This window comes from Anser cygnoides, chromosome 13 (assembly GCF_040182565.1).
Source record: "Anser cygnoides isolate HZ-2024a breed goose chromosome 13, Taihu_goose_T2T_genome, whole genome shotgun sequence".
Taxonomy (NCBI): Eukaryota; Metazoa; Chordata; class Aves; order Anseriformes; family Anatidae; genus Anser; species Anser cygnoides.
The window spans coordinates 21,260,749-21,273,812 of NC_089885.1; the positions used below are offsets into that span (position 1 = coordinate 21,260,749).

General features: G+C 52.2%; 1 protein-coding gene across 4 annotated transcripts in view; it reads left to right on the top strand.

The window, feature by feature from the left end:
- OPHN1 (oligophrenin 1) overlaps positions 1-13,064 on the top strand; it is a 62,617-nt gene that overhangs the window by 21,385 nt on the left and 28,168 nt on the right. For all 4 annotated transcript variants that reach the window (XR_010834862.1, XM_067005232.1, XM_067005230.1 and 1 more), the window contains exons 3-7: positions 2,229-2,290; positions 4,322-4,393; positions 10,896-10,997; positions 11,947-12,057; positions 12,768-12,872. Coding sequence is in view for 3 of the 4 variants with exons in the window: in XM_067005232.1 (XP_066861333.1) it covers positions 2,229-2,290; positions 4,322-4,393; positions 10,896-10,997; positions 11,947-12,057; positions 12,768-12,872 (452 nt within the window). In the remaining variant the exon portion in view is untranslated. The remainder of the gene's footprint in view (positions 1-2,228; positions 2,291-4,321; positions 4,394-10,895; positions 10,998-11,946; positions 12,058-12,767; positions 12,873-13,064) is intronic.

Here is a 13,064-nt window from a genome sequence, read left to right on the forward strand (position 1 = left end):
TAAAATACTCTGGGGCAAAACAGGCGTTTTTTCCCTATTTCTGTTTTTGCTGGGTCGTGTTTGTTTTGCTTTCCCGAGAGCAGGACCCAGATTATCCAGTGTGAAAAGTCTGTGTTGTGTTCCTCCTCCTACAGCCAATCTGGAGTGTCTGCGCGGGGCTGAGCTCAGGGCGTTGCAAGTCTCTCGTATTCCCCAAACAGGAGCAGGGTGTTGACATCTCTGTAGCACTTCCCATCTCTTACAGGGCTTCTGAGGCACAGGGATGTGCGCGAGCGTAGGAGCTGATCTGAGGCACAGGATACGGGAATGAAGCAAAACATTGACAGCTCTTCTTGCCGTACTTCAGGGAACGCGTTTGATCTGTAAATATAGCTAATGGTGTGCTTTTATCTTGTTACGCAGGCAGACAGCGAGCTGACACTCATGCTCCTAAGGTAGTGGCTTTGAACGCTGCAAGTGCGAGTCAGGACACACACGCTCCGCTGGCGCTGTCTGTCGCAAGCAGCGCCTTCCCACGGGGACGCGTGCTCCAGACACGTCCTCGCTGCACATCCGCGGCTGCGCGCTGCCTCCCTGCGCGGCGAGCACAGACCCAAACGCCGCGGGTCCCGCAGCAGGGCCGTAGCCTACGTGCCCGTGGTGCAAGGACAAATTCAGGGCTGCTCTGCGGCTGCAGCCAGGAAATGTGTGCCTGGGTGCATCCTGCAGAGGAAGAAAACCACATCCAGTGAAAATGTTAGGCACCGTAACTTTTTTTTCTCCCTGTAACTTCAGGTCTGGATTCTTTTTCTCTCTATGATAATTCCTTTCCAGGCTCAGGCCCCTTATACTTAGCTCATGGCATCTGTGTGTGCACTTCAGATTTCATGTCGTCCTGAGTAACCACGGTGAAAGTCAGCCCATCAGCCCTGTGGTAGAGCATAGTAAGCTGCTGGGACGTTGATGTGCGGGGCTCTGAAGCCCTCGCTCTGGAAGAGAGCTCAGAAATCCCTGACTCATCAGAAAGGTTACGTTTTGATGATGCCAGCTGAATGACTGTATCACGAGGCTGTGGTTTTTCTGTTCTGTGTCTGCCTCAGCAATTGCCGAGCGAGTCCCGTAGCACTCCAAGTTCACGCTCACTCGCTGTGCAGCCGTGTCACAGCTGCTTTTAGCAGAAAGACAGGTCCTGTCCTAAGGTTCTGCCTGTGGATGCGGGGCCCTCACTTTGTGGATAGGGCAAAAATGCATCTTCTCCCCTTATCTGTGGCATGAGCTATTGCTGTACGTGCCTCGCTGTGTGCACGGGTTGTTCCCTTGCATGCCACCCCTGCCCAGAGCTCTTGAGGCTGCCCTTCTCAAGAGCCCTGGTACCAGGCAGTCTGCTGAGCCGTCTTTTGGTTAACCCTCAGATGTTCCTTAAACCGCTCAGGAGTCAGTCAAGTCCCTCTGTGTGCTTTGCTGTGAGCGCAGAGCCTGACCTGCACACAAAGCAAAGGAATTCCTGCAGCTGTTGCAAAGGAAACCCGCCCGTGTGGCAGCCAGAGGCGCAGGGCAGCGCGAGATCCCGGTGGGAGCTGCCCGGGGCAGGAGGGCGGTGGGGCAGGCAGGCTGCTGCCCCGGGAGCCGCAGGGAGCCGCGGAGCTGTGGGAACGTCTCCCAGCAAGCGCTGGCCTGTGCCAGCGAGCTCGCTGCCGCATAGTTCCCAGGTAGGCTCATGCAGTTGGAGGAGTCCCCGAGGCAGTCCGCAGGCAGCCGCGCCGTACGCACAGGTCGGTGTTGGTCCAGCCTGTTCTCTGGTCTCCTGGGGAATCGGGACTTCAGTTCTCCTCGTTTCAGTGCTGTTCGTGCCTACATGGTGGGAGAGGTTTTCCCCTGACGGCCACCTGCGGTCTGCGCTGCAGCAAATTGAGCTGCTTTCTGTGCCCTGCCCCGTGAAGGCAGATGGTGCCCGCTTTGTGACAGCCCTTTTTCTGCGGGCAGGCAGCGCACTGCTGCTACCTGGTCTCTTTGTTTCCACCAGGCTGAACGAGCCTCGTGTTTTCAGTTTGCTAAAGGAAAGGTTTCATGTTATTTTTGTTTCGGTTGGACTCCAAGAAAACTGCTGATGCCTAAGATTTTTTTTTTGTTTTATTGTTTAACGCTGCGGGGAGAGTTGTCAATGCCTATAGCCTTTTCAACAGCTGCTAACCTTTTTGGTTTCTGCCAAAAGGTGCCACGTGCTGATCAAAACCCTCTTCTCTTTGCAGCCGAGTCCTTCAAGGAGTTCGCAGAGTTGCTCCAGGAGGTAGAGCTTGAGAGATCGATGATGGTAAGATGATCCCAACTGCGCTCCGGTAGTTGCTGCCTGGTTGTACCATTTAAATGCCAAATCGTGGCTGAACGACAGCACATGGCTCGGTGTGGAGCTTCCCGTTGTGCGGGAGCTGGCAGCAGCAGGGACGTCGTGTTTACACCACGTCTGAGCTGTGGTGCCCTCGCTGCATGCCCTGAGCAGTGGAGGGGAAGGTGCTGGGGGGGAAGGGGAGAGGTTGTCCCACGCCGGTGCCCCAAACCTCTCCTGAGCGCCAAGCAGCTGCTCCGCTGCTGAGCCCAGCACCGCCGGGCTTGCTTGAGGTGCCGCCGCCTGCAGCAGCTTCGCTCTGCGGAGCAGGGTATCTGATAGCTGGCAACAGGCTGTTCTTGTGGTGAAACTGAACCTTAAAGAATAAGCAGCGAGATGAGTTTCTCTCTTCATTTTTCTCCCATGGGAGCTGCACTGTCCCGCCGTGCCCCTGCCCTTCCCAGCACGCAGATCCTGCGGGGCGATTTCTTCCCGTCTGTCCCCTGTGGTGGTGTGCCCTCTTCGCCTCCAAAACTCCTCAATATGCAACGAGTGCTGGCTTTCCATTTCACTCCTAATTCCAGGAAAAACACGAAGGTTAGGCTCGGTGGAGAGCCTTTACAGCGTGCCAGGAATTAGCTGCTTGGCCCTGCTCGCTCCTGCCTCGTGCAGCAGGGAGAGCCTGCGCCAGGCTGGCTGGGCCCGCCGCAGGGGAGGCAGCACCGGTGGGACGCTGCTGTCCTGCTCTGCGGGGCACGGGCAGAGAGGGCAGCGGGAGGAAACCAGTGAGAGGCCGGAGGAAAGCAGTAAGATATTTCTTTATTAATTACAGCCCAGGCAATGGCTTCTTTTGCAATGGGTAAGTGGGTGGAAGGGATCATTTCAGGGATCGTGGATGCTTTTGGGGATGTTGGCTGACTGTACAGATTTTTTTTTTGGCCCTCCACTTGCAGGACCAATCTCTTTTCCTTAGCTCCCTCAGAAGGTTTCGTACTCTCACTGTGTTCATCAGCTTTAAATTACCTGAAAGGTCTGCGCCAACATAGCATCATGTCCCTTTCTTTTCCCCCCTCCTTTCTGTAAGGCTCGGGAGGCAAGGCCGGCTTCCCTTCTTCCCCAGCTGTCACATGCAGCAGCCTTGGATGTTGTCATGGAAAGCAGGGCTCGTGCAGCGGCCGCACGGTCCTGAGCAGAGGGGCAGGGGGGAAGCAGCAGCAGCAGCAATGCGTCTTCCTCCGCTCCGTCCCTTCCCTTCGGAGCAGGCAGGGCAGGGCAGCTTGCTGTAGGTTGGGACCCAGCTGAGCTGACAACTCTCCGGAGCATTTTGAGAATCTATCCGTCCTGTTCCATGCCTCTCGGAGAGATAAACAAGCGGCTGTGCCTCCTTGGGGCTGCTTCTAGTTAGTGCTCGCGCGCAGCCTGCCTGCCTCGAGCACCCAGCTCTCCTCGCTGTGCAGATACGGGCAGCCGCCCTCTCCCAAGAGGAGGGGTGGCCGGCACCTCTGAAGGGCTCATCCTGCCAGGGTCTCTGCGGAGCGCCGGGTCACAGACCCGGGGGCTTTCCCGCCTGGTCCTGCTGCGGCGGGTGGGCGGCAGGAGCAAAGCCGGCCTTGGCCGCGTGCCTGCTGCGGGGCGCAGATGGGGCTGCGGGGTCCCGAAGGGCCCCGGGGCCGGCAGGTTGGTCCCAGGGTTTTCGGGGGAGTGACATGGCGCTTTGGGCAGGGAGGTCTGGCTCACCGTGCAGCGGTGCAAGCACAGATGGCAGGCTGGGGAAAACCCCTTCAGTTAATTACCAGAGGTCCCCAAAGCCGCTTGTGCTGTGATTCAAGTTTTCTGTGCATTGCAAACGGGAACAAGTGGATACAGAGGTTAAGTGACTTCACCTGTGTACAGAGAAGTTTGTATTCAGAGACATTTAAGAAAGATCTAGGAGTTCTTGGCTCCCAGCCCTGTTCAGCCTCTGTTTAGGAGAAAATGAATCTGTGTCCTGTAATTAAAGTGTTTTTCTCCGCACTTTAGGTACAAAATGCTAGTGATTTGCTGATAAAACCCTTGGAAAATTTTCGGAAGGAACAAATAGGGTTCACCAAGGTAAGATTTATTTCTTTTAAATTTAAACAGATTTGTTTTCTACTACTATGTTATTCCTTTTTCCTCCTGGCTTTTATTGTTTTAAAGTTGTTCTACATGTAGGCTTTGTGCTTTCAGAAACTTCCCTGACGCTGGTGTTCAGCTGCTGCTGGAGTGAGAGTGTCTGCGCTGTGACTTTTAGTCTGATTTTTCAATCATAAGAGGCTCCAAAACCTTTTCCTGAATTCTTTGGGTTCTCTTCTGGCCTAATACCAGCACTGTCTCCGTTCCAAGCGAGGAATGCTTGTTTCAAAGAGTGATCAAGAGATACTCCCTGCTTCTTTTTCTTTTCTCCCCTTTGTTCATTTAATGCTATAGAGAGTGAAATACTTTCCCTGATAAACGTGCGTTAGAGCCGGGGGTGGGAGGGAGAGCAGCAGAGGCCGGCAATCAGAGCTTGATTATAGTCATAGGGCTTTTGTTATGAAATATTTAAATAAAGCATCTAATGAGTCTTTCAGATGGATCAAACTTTTAAAGAAACAAACTATGAAAAGCAAAGTCTGCACATGTTGAGCAGAAAAGATTATTTTTCTCTTGTCTGCTATCAAGAAGTCCAGGTTCCACGTTACTCGGCGGCAGCTTGAAATGGGGCTGGCTCTGAACCAGCTCAGAAATGGAGATGTTTTGGAGAACACTTGGGGCTTGGATTCTGCCCAGCCCATCTGGAGCCTTTGACGTTTTATAAATACAGGATTTAAGAAATGAGACTTGATGGCCATCCTGCCCTTCAAAATCCCCCTGTACAACAGTGTTTGTACAACGCACCCCTGAGAAGCGGCAGCGGTGTGAGCGTGGCCCTCGTGTTCACGCGGCGCCGCGGGCACCTGCCGGCCCGGCACCTCGCCCCGGGGCCCGCGGCCCTGCAGGCGTCTGCGCTACCAAGGCACGGCCGTGCGGCGCTGAGAAGCCTCCCTCCTGGCTGGTCTCTGCGTTAACGGAGAGCCAGCGAGCGTTCAGAGAAGGGTCACGGGGACAAGGTCAAGCTTTTCTTCCCCTTCTAGTTTATGGAACACTTAAATCAAGAGGGCAACAGCCTGCGAATGTTAGGATGAGTGTTAAAATGCCTCTTAGGCTGTTTCTTCTTGAGCCAGCCCTCGGTGTGCGAGGTCCTCGGAGAGCTGCGCCACCTCCCCGCGGTGCCTGGGGTGGCGTGCCCGCGCCAGCACTCGTCCCGGCGCTGTTGGAGCCGTGGCCCTTCGCCGCTCGCAGCGTGTCTCCAGGCCGCTGCAGCGCCGGCAGCAGGAGGCGCGAAGCGGGGCTGCCAGGTGAGGACCTGTCCAGCAGCACGCTGCCGCCACGGCTCCGTCCCCCGTTGTGCTGCCTTTGCTGCTGCCGGGCCCGAGCTCCTCCTGACTCAGGCAGCGCGAGGGAGGCCGGGCAGGCCGCCGTGCGCACCGCAGACTGCAGATGTGGCGGGGGAGCTTGTGCCCTCTCATTCGTTTCCCATATTTTGGCAGAGTCGCCTTCTGTGAGATGTTTTCTGTTCTCTGTGCAAGATGCCGAAGCCAGATAGGAAGAGTGTTTGAATTGGGTCTTTGTGATGACTCTGGGTGGAGAGAAGCCAGACGGTCTAAGACATCTGAGCCTGCATTAACCCATTTTCCGGGGCTGAACGGCGTCTCTGCTGCCAGATGCTGTGCTCAGCTCCACTCGGGGCAGCTCTCCGGGCTCTCCCCAGGACCTCCTTCCCCAGCCGTCCTCTGCTGGCCGCAGGCCGTGGGATTGTCGCTCCTGTGACTTGGTGGTAAATGTTTGTGCACAAAAACATCACAAATGAAAACGGAGCATCCAGGATGCCCTGAGCTGACGCGGTTCTCAGCCTGGCCCTGGAGCCTTGTTCTGCTCAAAATGAACCAACAACTGGAGAATAGCATGAATGAAAAGGCGTGAATGGTATCAGAGAGGTGCAGGCTTCAGCTGAAGGAGAGAGAGCATGGGATTGCTTGTGTTTTTCATTTCATGTTAGATCGTATTCATGGAGGTCAGACTCCGTGCTCAGCCCAATTTATGAGCTTGGTGGATTTTGTATCCTGCCACAGGCCATTTCTCTTCAGCCGGAGCTCTTTGTGTCACAGGTGTGCTGGGCAAAGCAGTGATGCTTGAAAATGAGAAGAGTTGGATGTGTGGCCTTGGTAGCTGGGATGGTGGAGCTCCGGGTGTGTTTTTACAGAAATGTTCTTCCTATAGCCCTCAACAGCTTTTTACTTTTTAGAAATCACATATATATTTTTTTTATATTAACTGCTGAGGCATCATAAAAACTAGTTGAAAACTCGGGCATAAAGTATTTTTTGCAATATGAACACACTTCTCTTTTTTGTGTTTCTTTCCTCTGCCTTCTACCAGCCGAGTGCTTTAAGCTGAAGCCGGGCACGCAGCCTGTCCCGCGCCTTCAGTTCCTCTGCGATTCCGAGCAACAGCTTGTGATTTCCCCAAACTGATTTGCAGTTTGAATTTATTCGCTGTCTTCTTCTTTATCTAGCGCTCACGAACACATCGCCGTTCGTGTTCGCTGCCGGGTGTCCGTGTGGTGAGCCAGTAGCTCTGCTGTGATTTCAGCGGGATTATCGTCATCGTAGAAGAGGAGCGTACCGAGGCGGGAGATGCAGCAGAAGCAGATGCACTTAATGTTTGCAGGCTTTCGTCAGTCAGAGTTTCGCAGGCTCTGCTCAGAGCCACCTCTCGGTTTGCTCTGCAGGGGCAAGGGGGAGCCCGGCACCAGCAGCAGCCCGCGCGCCCTTCTGCCGCGCTCCTTCGCCCTCCGAGTCCCTGCAGCCGCGTTCGGGTGCGGGCTCCTGGCAGGCAACGTGTGTCTCCTCTGGGTGCGTTTGGTTTGGTTTAAGACCCGTAGCCGCGTGAGCTGGGCTCCTTGCTTGCTGCTCACCGTGCCTCTTCTAGGAGGGGAATCTCAGAGGATCCCAATCAGCGAGTAATTGGTTAAAGGCGAGTTCTGGCAGGTCCGTTGGTCCCTCTCACCGTCCCCCATCTCTCGCTCAGGCTGGAACCGAGCCCCCAGGCTGGAACCGAGCCCCCTGCACGGGGCACGGGCCTCTTCCCGTGCAGGGCAGCACCCTGCACATACAGCACCCTGAAGCCGACAGCTGGGTGCAGCAGCTCCGGCTGCTCGTTTCTGACTGCACCAGCATCTGCTGCAGCTCAGAGAGCGAAGCTGTCACAGAGCGCCTTCCTTTGCTGAGCGTGTGCTGGCTGTGTTGGGGTGAGATCGCATCGGCATCTTTTTTAGAGAGCAAATAAAAGGTGGGTGGCTTTTTGGATTTGAACACCGGCAAATCTTAGCGGGAAGGTAATGCTGCCCTTTGCTGAATATTCATGACGAACTAATTTATGCTCACAGTTCCAGATTGTGCTCCAGTCTGGGTGTTGTTTTCTTCTGTTGTGTTCCTTTTTTTTTTTTTTTTGCGTGCTCTGTTCAACAGCCAACAAGCTCTTAGAAACCTTGGCTTGAAAATCAGGAGGGATTTGTAGTACATCCTTCTGCTTTTCAGTTATATGTTAATTAACAAGAGTGCAAAATGACTGGCAGGCCTCCATTTGCATGCCCCCAATCCCGTTTCGCACTGCTCTGCTCTCCACATGGCCACAGCTGTGCGCGGGTGAGTGCGGCCCCGCCGCGGCTCCTGCTCCCTCGGCCCGGGGCCGAGCTCGGGGCTCCCCACACGGTGCGGCACTGCCAGGGGAGGAGGCTCCTCCTGAAGGAGCCGCTGCTGCAGGAAAGCTCTTCCATTGCTCCCCCAGACCTCCTTGGCACGCCACATCCACGGGGTGGCTGCTTGGCCATGGTGTTTTAAACCTGCTCCTGGCATCGCCATCCTCCTTACGTGCAACGCGCTGGCAGCAGGAGGGTGCAAGCTGCAGACCCGTAGCGCTGCTCTGGCCACCACGGGCTTTCGGGGCAGCTTTGCTTTGATGCGCTTCTGTGGCATGTGCTACAAACACCGTGGGGTTTGGGACTGCTTACAAAAATCGAAATAAGCTTAGGTTCCTGTTTTCATTAAACGTGCCGTGTAATGGCAGACCATTCAGAAGCGTGACTTTACGGAAAGGGTAATTTCTACTTCATGAGAGCTTTTGTTTCTCTGCCTCTGGATTTGGATTTACTCATCACCAGCGTTAGTCATGAGGGCGTTATTTTGTTTTGACAGTTCTTCCTGGCATCAGCTCTTCAGCTGCAGCACTTCTTATGTTATGTTTTACCCTTGGAGGACTCTTCTCCTCTGGATTTCATGGCTGGGCCTCTTTATTCGGAGGCTTAAATTTGCTAATGTGGAGTTTCAGTATCCCTGAAATGCACAGGGTGATACCAGAAGATACACACGATCCTCTTCAGGGGTCTTGTCCTTACAAGATGCCTGCTGTACCCTGGGCAGTTAAAAATAAGCAGGAATATTTGAGTTGTTGCCTCTAAAAGTGTTACTGCATTTTGCTGTAGTATTTGTCCTTGGCAATAGCAATGCGCAAGGGTTAGAGAAACGGGACTTGTGGGGTGAGAAGTCCTCTCCTTAGGAAGGCAGCAGCAGTAACTTTGTCCGACCTTTGTCTAAGGTGCTCCTGAGGACCTGGTGTCCACCAGCACGAGCCTGAGTGCTGGAGGCAAGGTGCTCTTCCAGCAAAGCCAGAGGGAGCTATTGCTAGGCGGAGATCTGACCTAGCTGTTAGATTTGGGTGCCTTTGCCCTTTTCTAACAGATGCTATCCACGGTGGATAACATTGGGAACGGTGTGCTGCCCACCACGATGTACAAGCTTCATGTGCTCCAGTAAACAACCCACAAGTGCCTCCTAGTGTGTGCCAACGTGAAAATAACGTTTCTTCTTCCAGAGGGAATACGACAGTAGCCTCTATGAGCAAAGGGCTAAGAAGAAAACAGCCAAGGGCTAGCCATGCCTAGCCAAAGCACCAGTTTGGGAGCCCCGACGTGTCCCACGGTGTATGACATCCTACTAGACTGAATAATCCATGCAAGTGGAACAGGGAAGTAAAACTTCATGAAGGAGAACTGACTGAAAAAAAGAAAAAGAACTTTATTTAAGAACCATAGCCTCAAACTTTGTAGTCATTATTGAATTCATGAGCAAAATGCCTAATATTTAATAGTTTGCCAGACTCCATCTGGTCTGTTTCTTGGTGGTATTGGCGTGTGTTTGCTGAAGTGTTGCAAGAGAACAGCATTTCAGGGCTTTTGGGAATTAATTGTTGGAAGATATCATTAATTACACAGTAGGCTGGTGTGTCCTAACTCTGCTTTCCACTTTCTTGAGCTTTCAAAAGCTGCCCAGAGGGGTTGGGCATTCTTTGCGTACCCCATAGGCACTAGTTCTCATCTGCGTGGACCTGGCACTGGGGCTGCTGGCTGGCTGGAATTTCTTTATTTTAGCAATGTAACTCCCTCTCAGCAATCACAGATAGCTCACCATCTTGTATGAGTATTTGTTAACTTGGCTTCTACTGATGGTTGATTCGTGATAGCCATAGTGCACTGTGGTTTCACAGTTGCTGTAAGGCATAAGCCAACAGGCACATCCTCAGCTCAGCTTTTCTCTGGGTTTCATTCTCAAATTTCTCTTCTTGTTCTTGTTCTAGACATTTACCCCTTCAGATTTGTCAGTGTAAGCAAACCTTTTTGTTACGCTGATTCCTTCACAGAGTCTTTCTTAACAAATCAGCCCACACTTCATGTTTGCCTGTGTTTGGTATGTTTGAGATGTAAATGAGGTCAATAAGAACCAGACCATCTGTAGGAGACCTCCAAGATGCGAACTCTTACCATTGTTTATTGTTATGTTTGATGAACCACTCTGCTGGGCTGTGTGCAAACTGGCACTACGCAGTACAAGTTGTATAAGTTTTGGCTGCACGGTTTCTGTTCTCTGTTTCTGCCACTACTGTTGACGGGGTGATGACTTCCCTCCCACGTATCACCCTCTAGTCTTCTGCTTTCATTCTCATACATTTTGGACACGTGATAAAAACTTAAAAAACAGAAAATTGCCAGACTCCTAATAAATCTTTTCTTATCCTGGACATGTTTTTGGCATTAAAGTACTTACCCAGTTAATGCTGAACTATGTGAACATCATTTAGGGAATGGCAATATGTTTTTGATGCGTTAGTGTATCTCAAGTTTACTTGACATTGAAGAGATCGAGCAGGGGAACAGGACCTCTTCTGTGGGGCTTCTGCTACAGTGCTGACATGAGAAACTATTTAGAGTGCCTGTACCACGATGTATTGCCAGAGCTTGCTCTCGAAGCATAACTAAATCCGGTGTGAGGAACTACCTGGTGAAAGCAGAGCGAAGGAAAAGTGGCCTCCTGTTCTAATGGGTCCACCAGAATTTTTCCCTGGGAATGCTGAATTGCAGAACAGATTTTGGCACTGTTGCATGTTCTTATCTGAGAGACGCCAGTAACCAGTTCTGCTTCAACTCTTGCATCTACAGGAAAGGAAGAAGAAGTTTGAGAAGGATGGTGAGAAGTTTTATTCCATGCTGGATCGCCATTTGCATTTGTCTTCTAAGAAGAAGGAGTCCCAGTTACAGGAGGTGTGCATGGAGTTTCCCTCAGAGTCGAGTCCAGAAGCAACACCACCACCTGCTCTAGATTTTTAAATATGGGGGGGGATAATCTCTTTTAGTAACCAGTTGAACATAAGCATAAATCTACCTGGAGCTTGTTCAGATGGGTGAGAGCAGGGATGTGGACGTGGTACTTCAGATCAGAGTGCTGAGCAGCAGCAGCGGCTTTCTGCGTTGCCATCACTTGTTCTCACCCTCAGAGTACAGGGCAGTGAACTCACCTGGTTAAAACTAACTAGCTTTTATTTTTGCCAGTTTCTTGTCTAGCTCCTGGTGATTGCAGGGGCAGTTGTGGCAGCCGGGCCATGGTGGCAGTGGCAGCAGGCAGAGGAGGGATGGTGCCCATTCGAGCTGCTCTTGCTGCCATGTATTTGCAGCAAGAAAGGAAAGCCCCAGCCGCTCCAGCCCACGTCAGAGCGGTCAGATCAAATCAGATCTGCCAGATCAAGTTCCAAACACCTCTGCAAGGCAAAATTTGTGTAAGGTGTGGTAATACGGCATGCCACATTGTCCTGCCTTGTGCTGCAGCTCTGGAATTGCTGGTTTCAGGTCACAGCAGGAGTCGGGAGGGAGGATGGGGACCCTGTCGTCCTTACCAGTGCAGGGCTGCGGGTGGAGAAGGAGCTCATGTTAGAATAACAAATGCGCTTAAGGAAGGCTTCATCCTTGCAGAGTGCTGTGAGGTTCTGGATCTGTAAAGGGCAGGGAGCTAGAAAAGGGTAGACCTGGGAACAGTGTCCAGTGGTCGAGTCTTCTGGTCCTGTGCAAAGTGATCAAAACCTGGGCTGGACACATTTAGCAGGCTTTTTCTTAAGTGAGGACAGGACTATTTGTGGGCTAAGTGACAAATGCTAGTCAAATACCATCAAACTGGATGTTACTTTTTTTTTTCTCACCTAACCCTTCTTTCCTTCAGGCTGACCTTCAGGTTGACAAAGAGAGGCACAATTTCTTTGAGTCATCCCTTGAGTATGTGTACCAGATCCAGGAAGTACAAGAAAGCAAGAAATTCAGTATTGTTGAACCGGTAGGAGCTTCCTTTTCTTTCAGCCCTTACTGTTTGATGCTCGGATATACTGGCAGTTGCAGGAAGGGGTGAGCTACCAGGCTGAATTCAGTCCTGGGGATTCCTGTGGTGGAGCAGGAGTTAACCTGCACACCTGGCTTGCTGCTGAGCCACACCTTTAGTGGTGTTTGCTGGAGCACCACGAAGCCACAGATTGGTTTCTCATCTAAGTCGATCCTGAGGAGCAAGCCAGACACTGTAGGAAGCTAGAGGTCTTCCTACGAATTGCCTTGGGCACCTTGCCTTTGATGAGCATTATCTGTCTCCAGAGATGTCTGCTCTGCTTACCTGTCACAGCACAGGCTGCAGCGGTACCAGCTCGTGGCTGTGTGCGGGGACCCTGCCCGGGTGGGGGGCTCTGCCCCGCCGCTGGACACGGCTGCCCGTGGGATCGCACGGGTCTCGTGGACAAGCTGTCTGCAGGCCTGCTTCTGTTTCCGCAGCAGGGTCTTGCATTTCGGGTTGTTTTACCAAGACAGTGTGTCTGTGGGAGGCAGACCTGGGCATTAGAGACGCTGTGGTCAGTAAGTCACATTAAGACTCGCAGCATTCCAAAACTGTAGGAAAAATGTATTTGTATATATAATTTCTGAAACCCTGCTTCCTGCTTATCTTTCCTGTGATTAGAAACTTAGAAGGAGTTTAATCTGTGTCCTTTCTCTCCTTTGCAGGTGCTGGCTTTTCTCCACAGCCTCTTCACTTACAACAACCTGACAGTTGAGCTCACACAGGATTTCCTCCCTTACAAACAGCAGCTTCAGCTCAGCCTGCAGAATGTACGTTCCTGCCCAGCTGAAATATTTTTTTACATGTGACTTCTATTCTCGTTTGTATTTAAACTCCTCTAGTAGAAAGGCTTTTCCATGCAAAACAGACTGTCCGTGTTTGCATTGTGGGAGGTGCAGAGAAAGTTATTTCCTCCTTAGTTCACACACCTTTCCTTCTCTCCTGCACACAAGAGTCCGCGG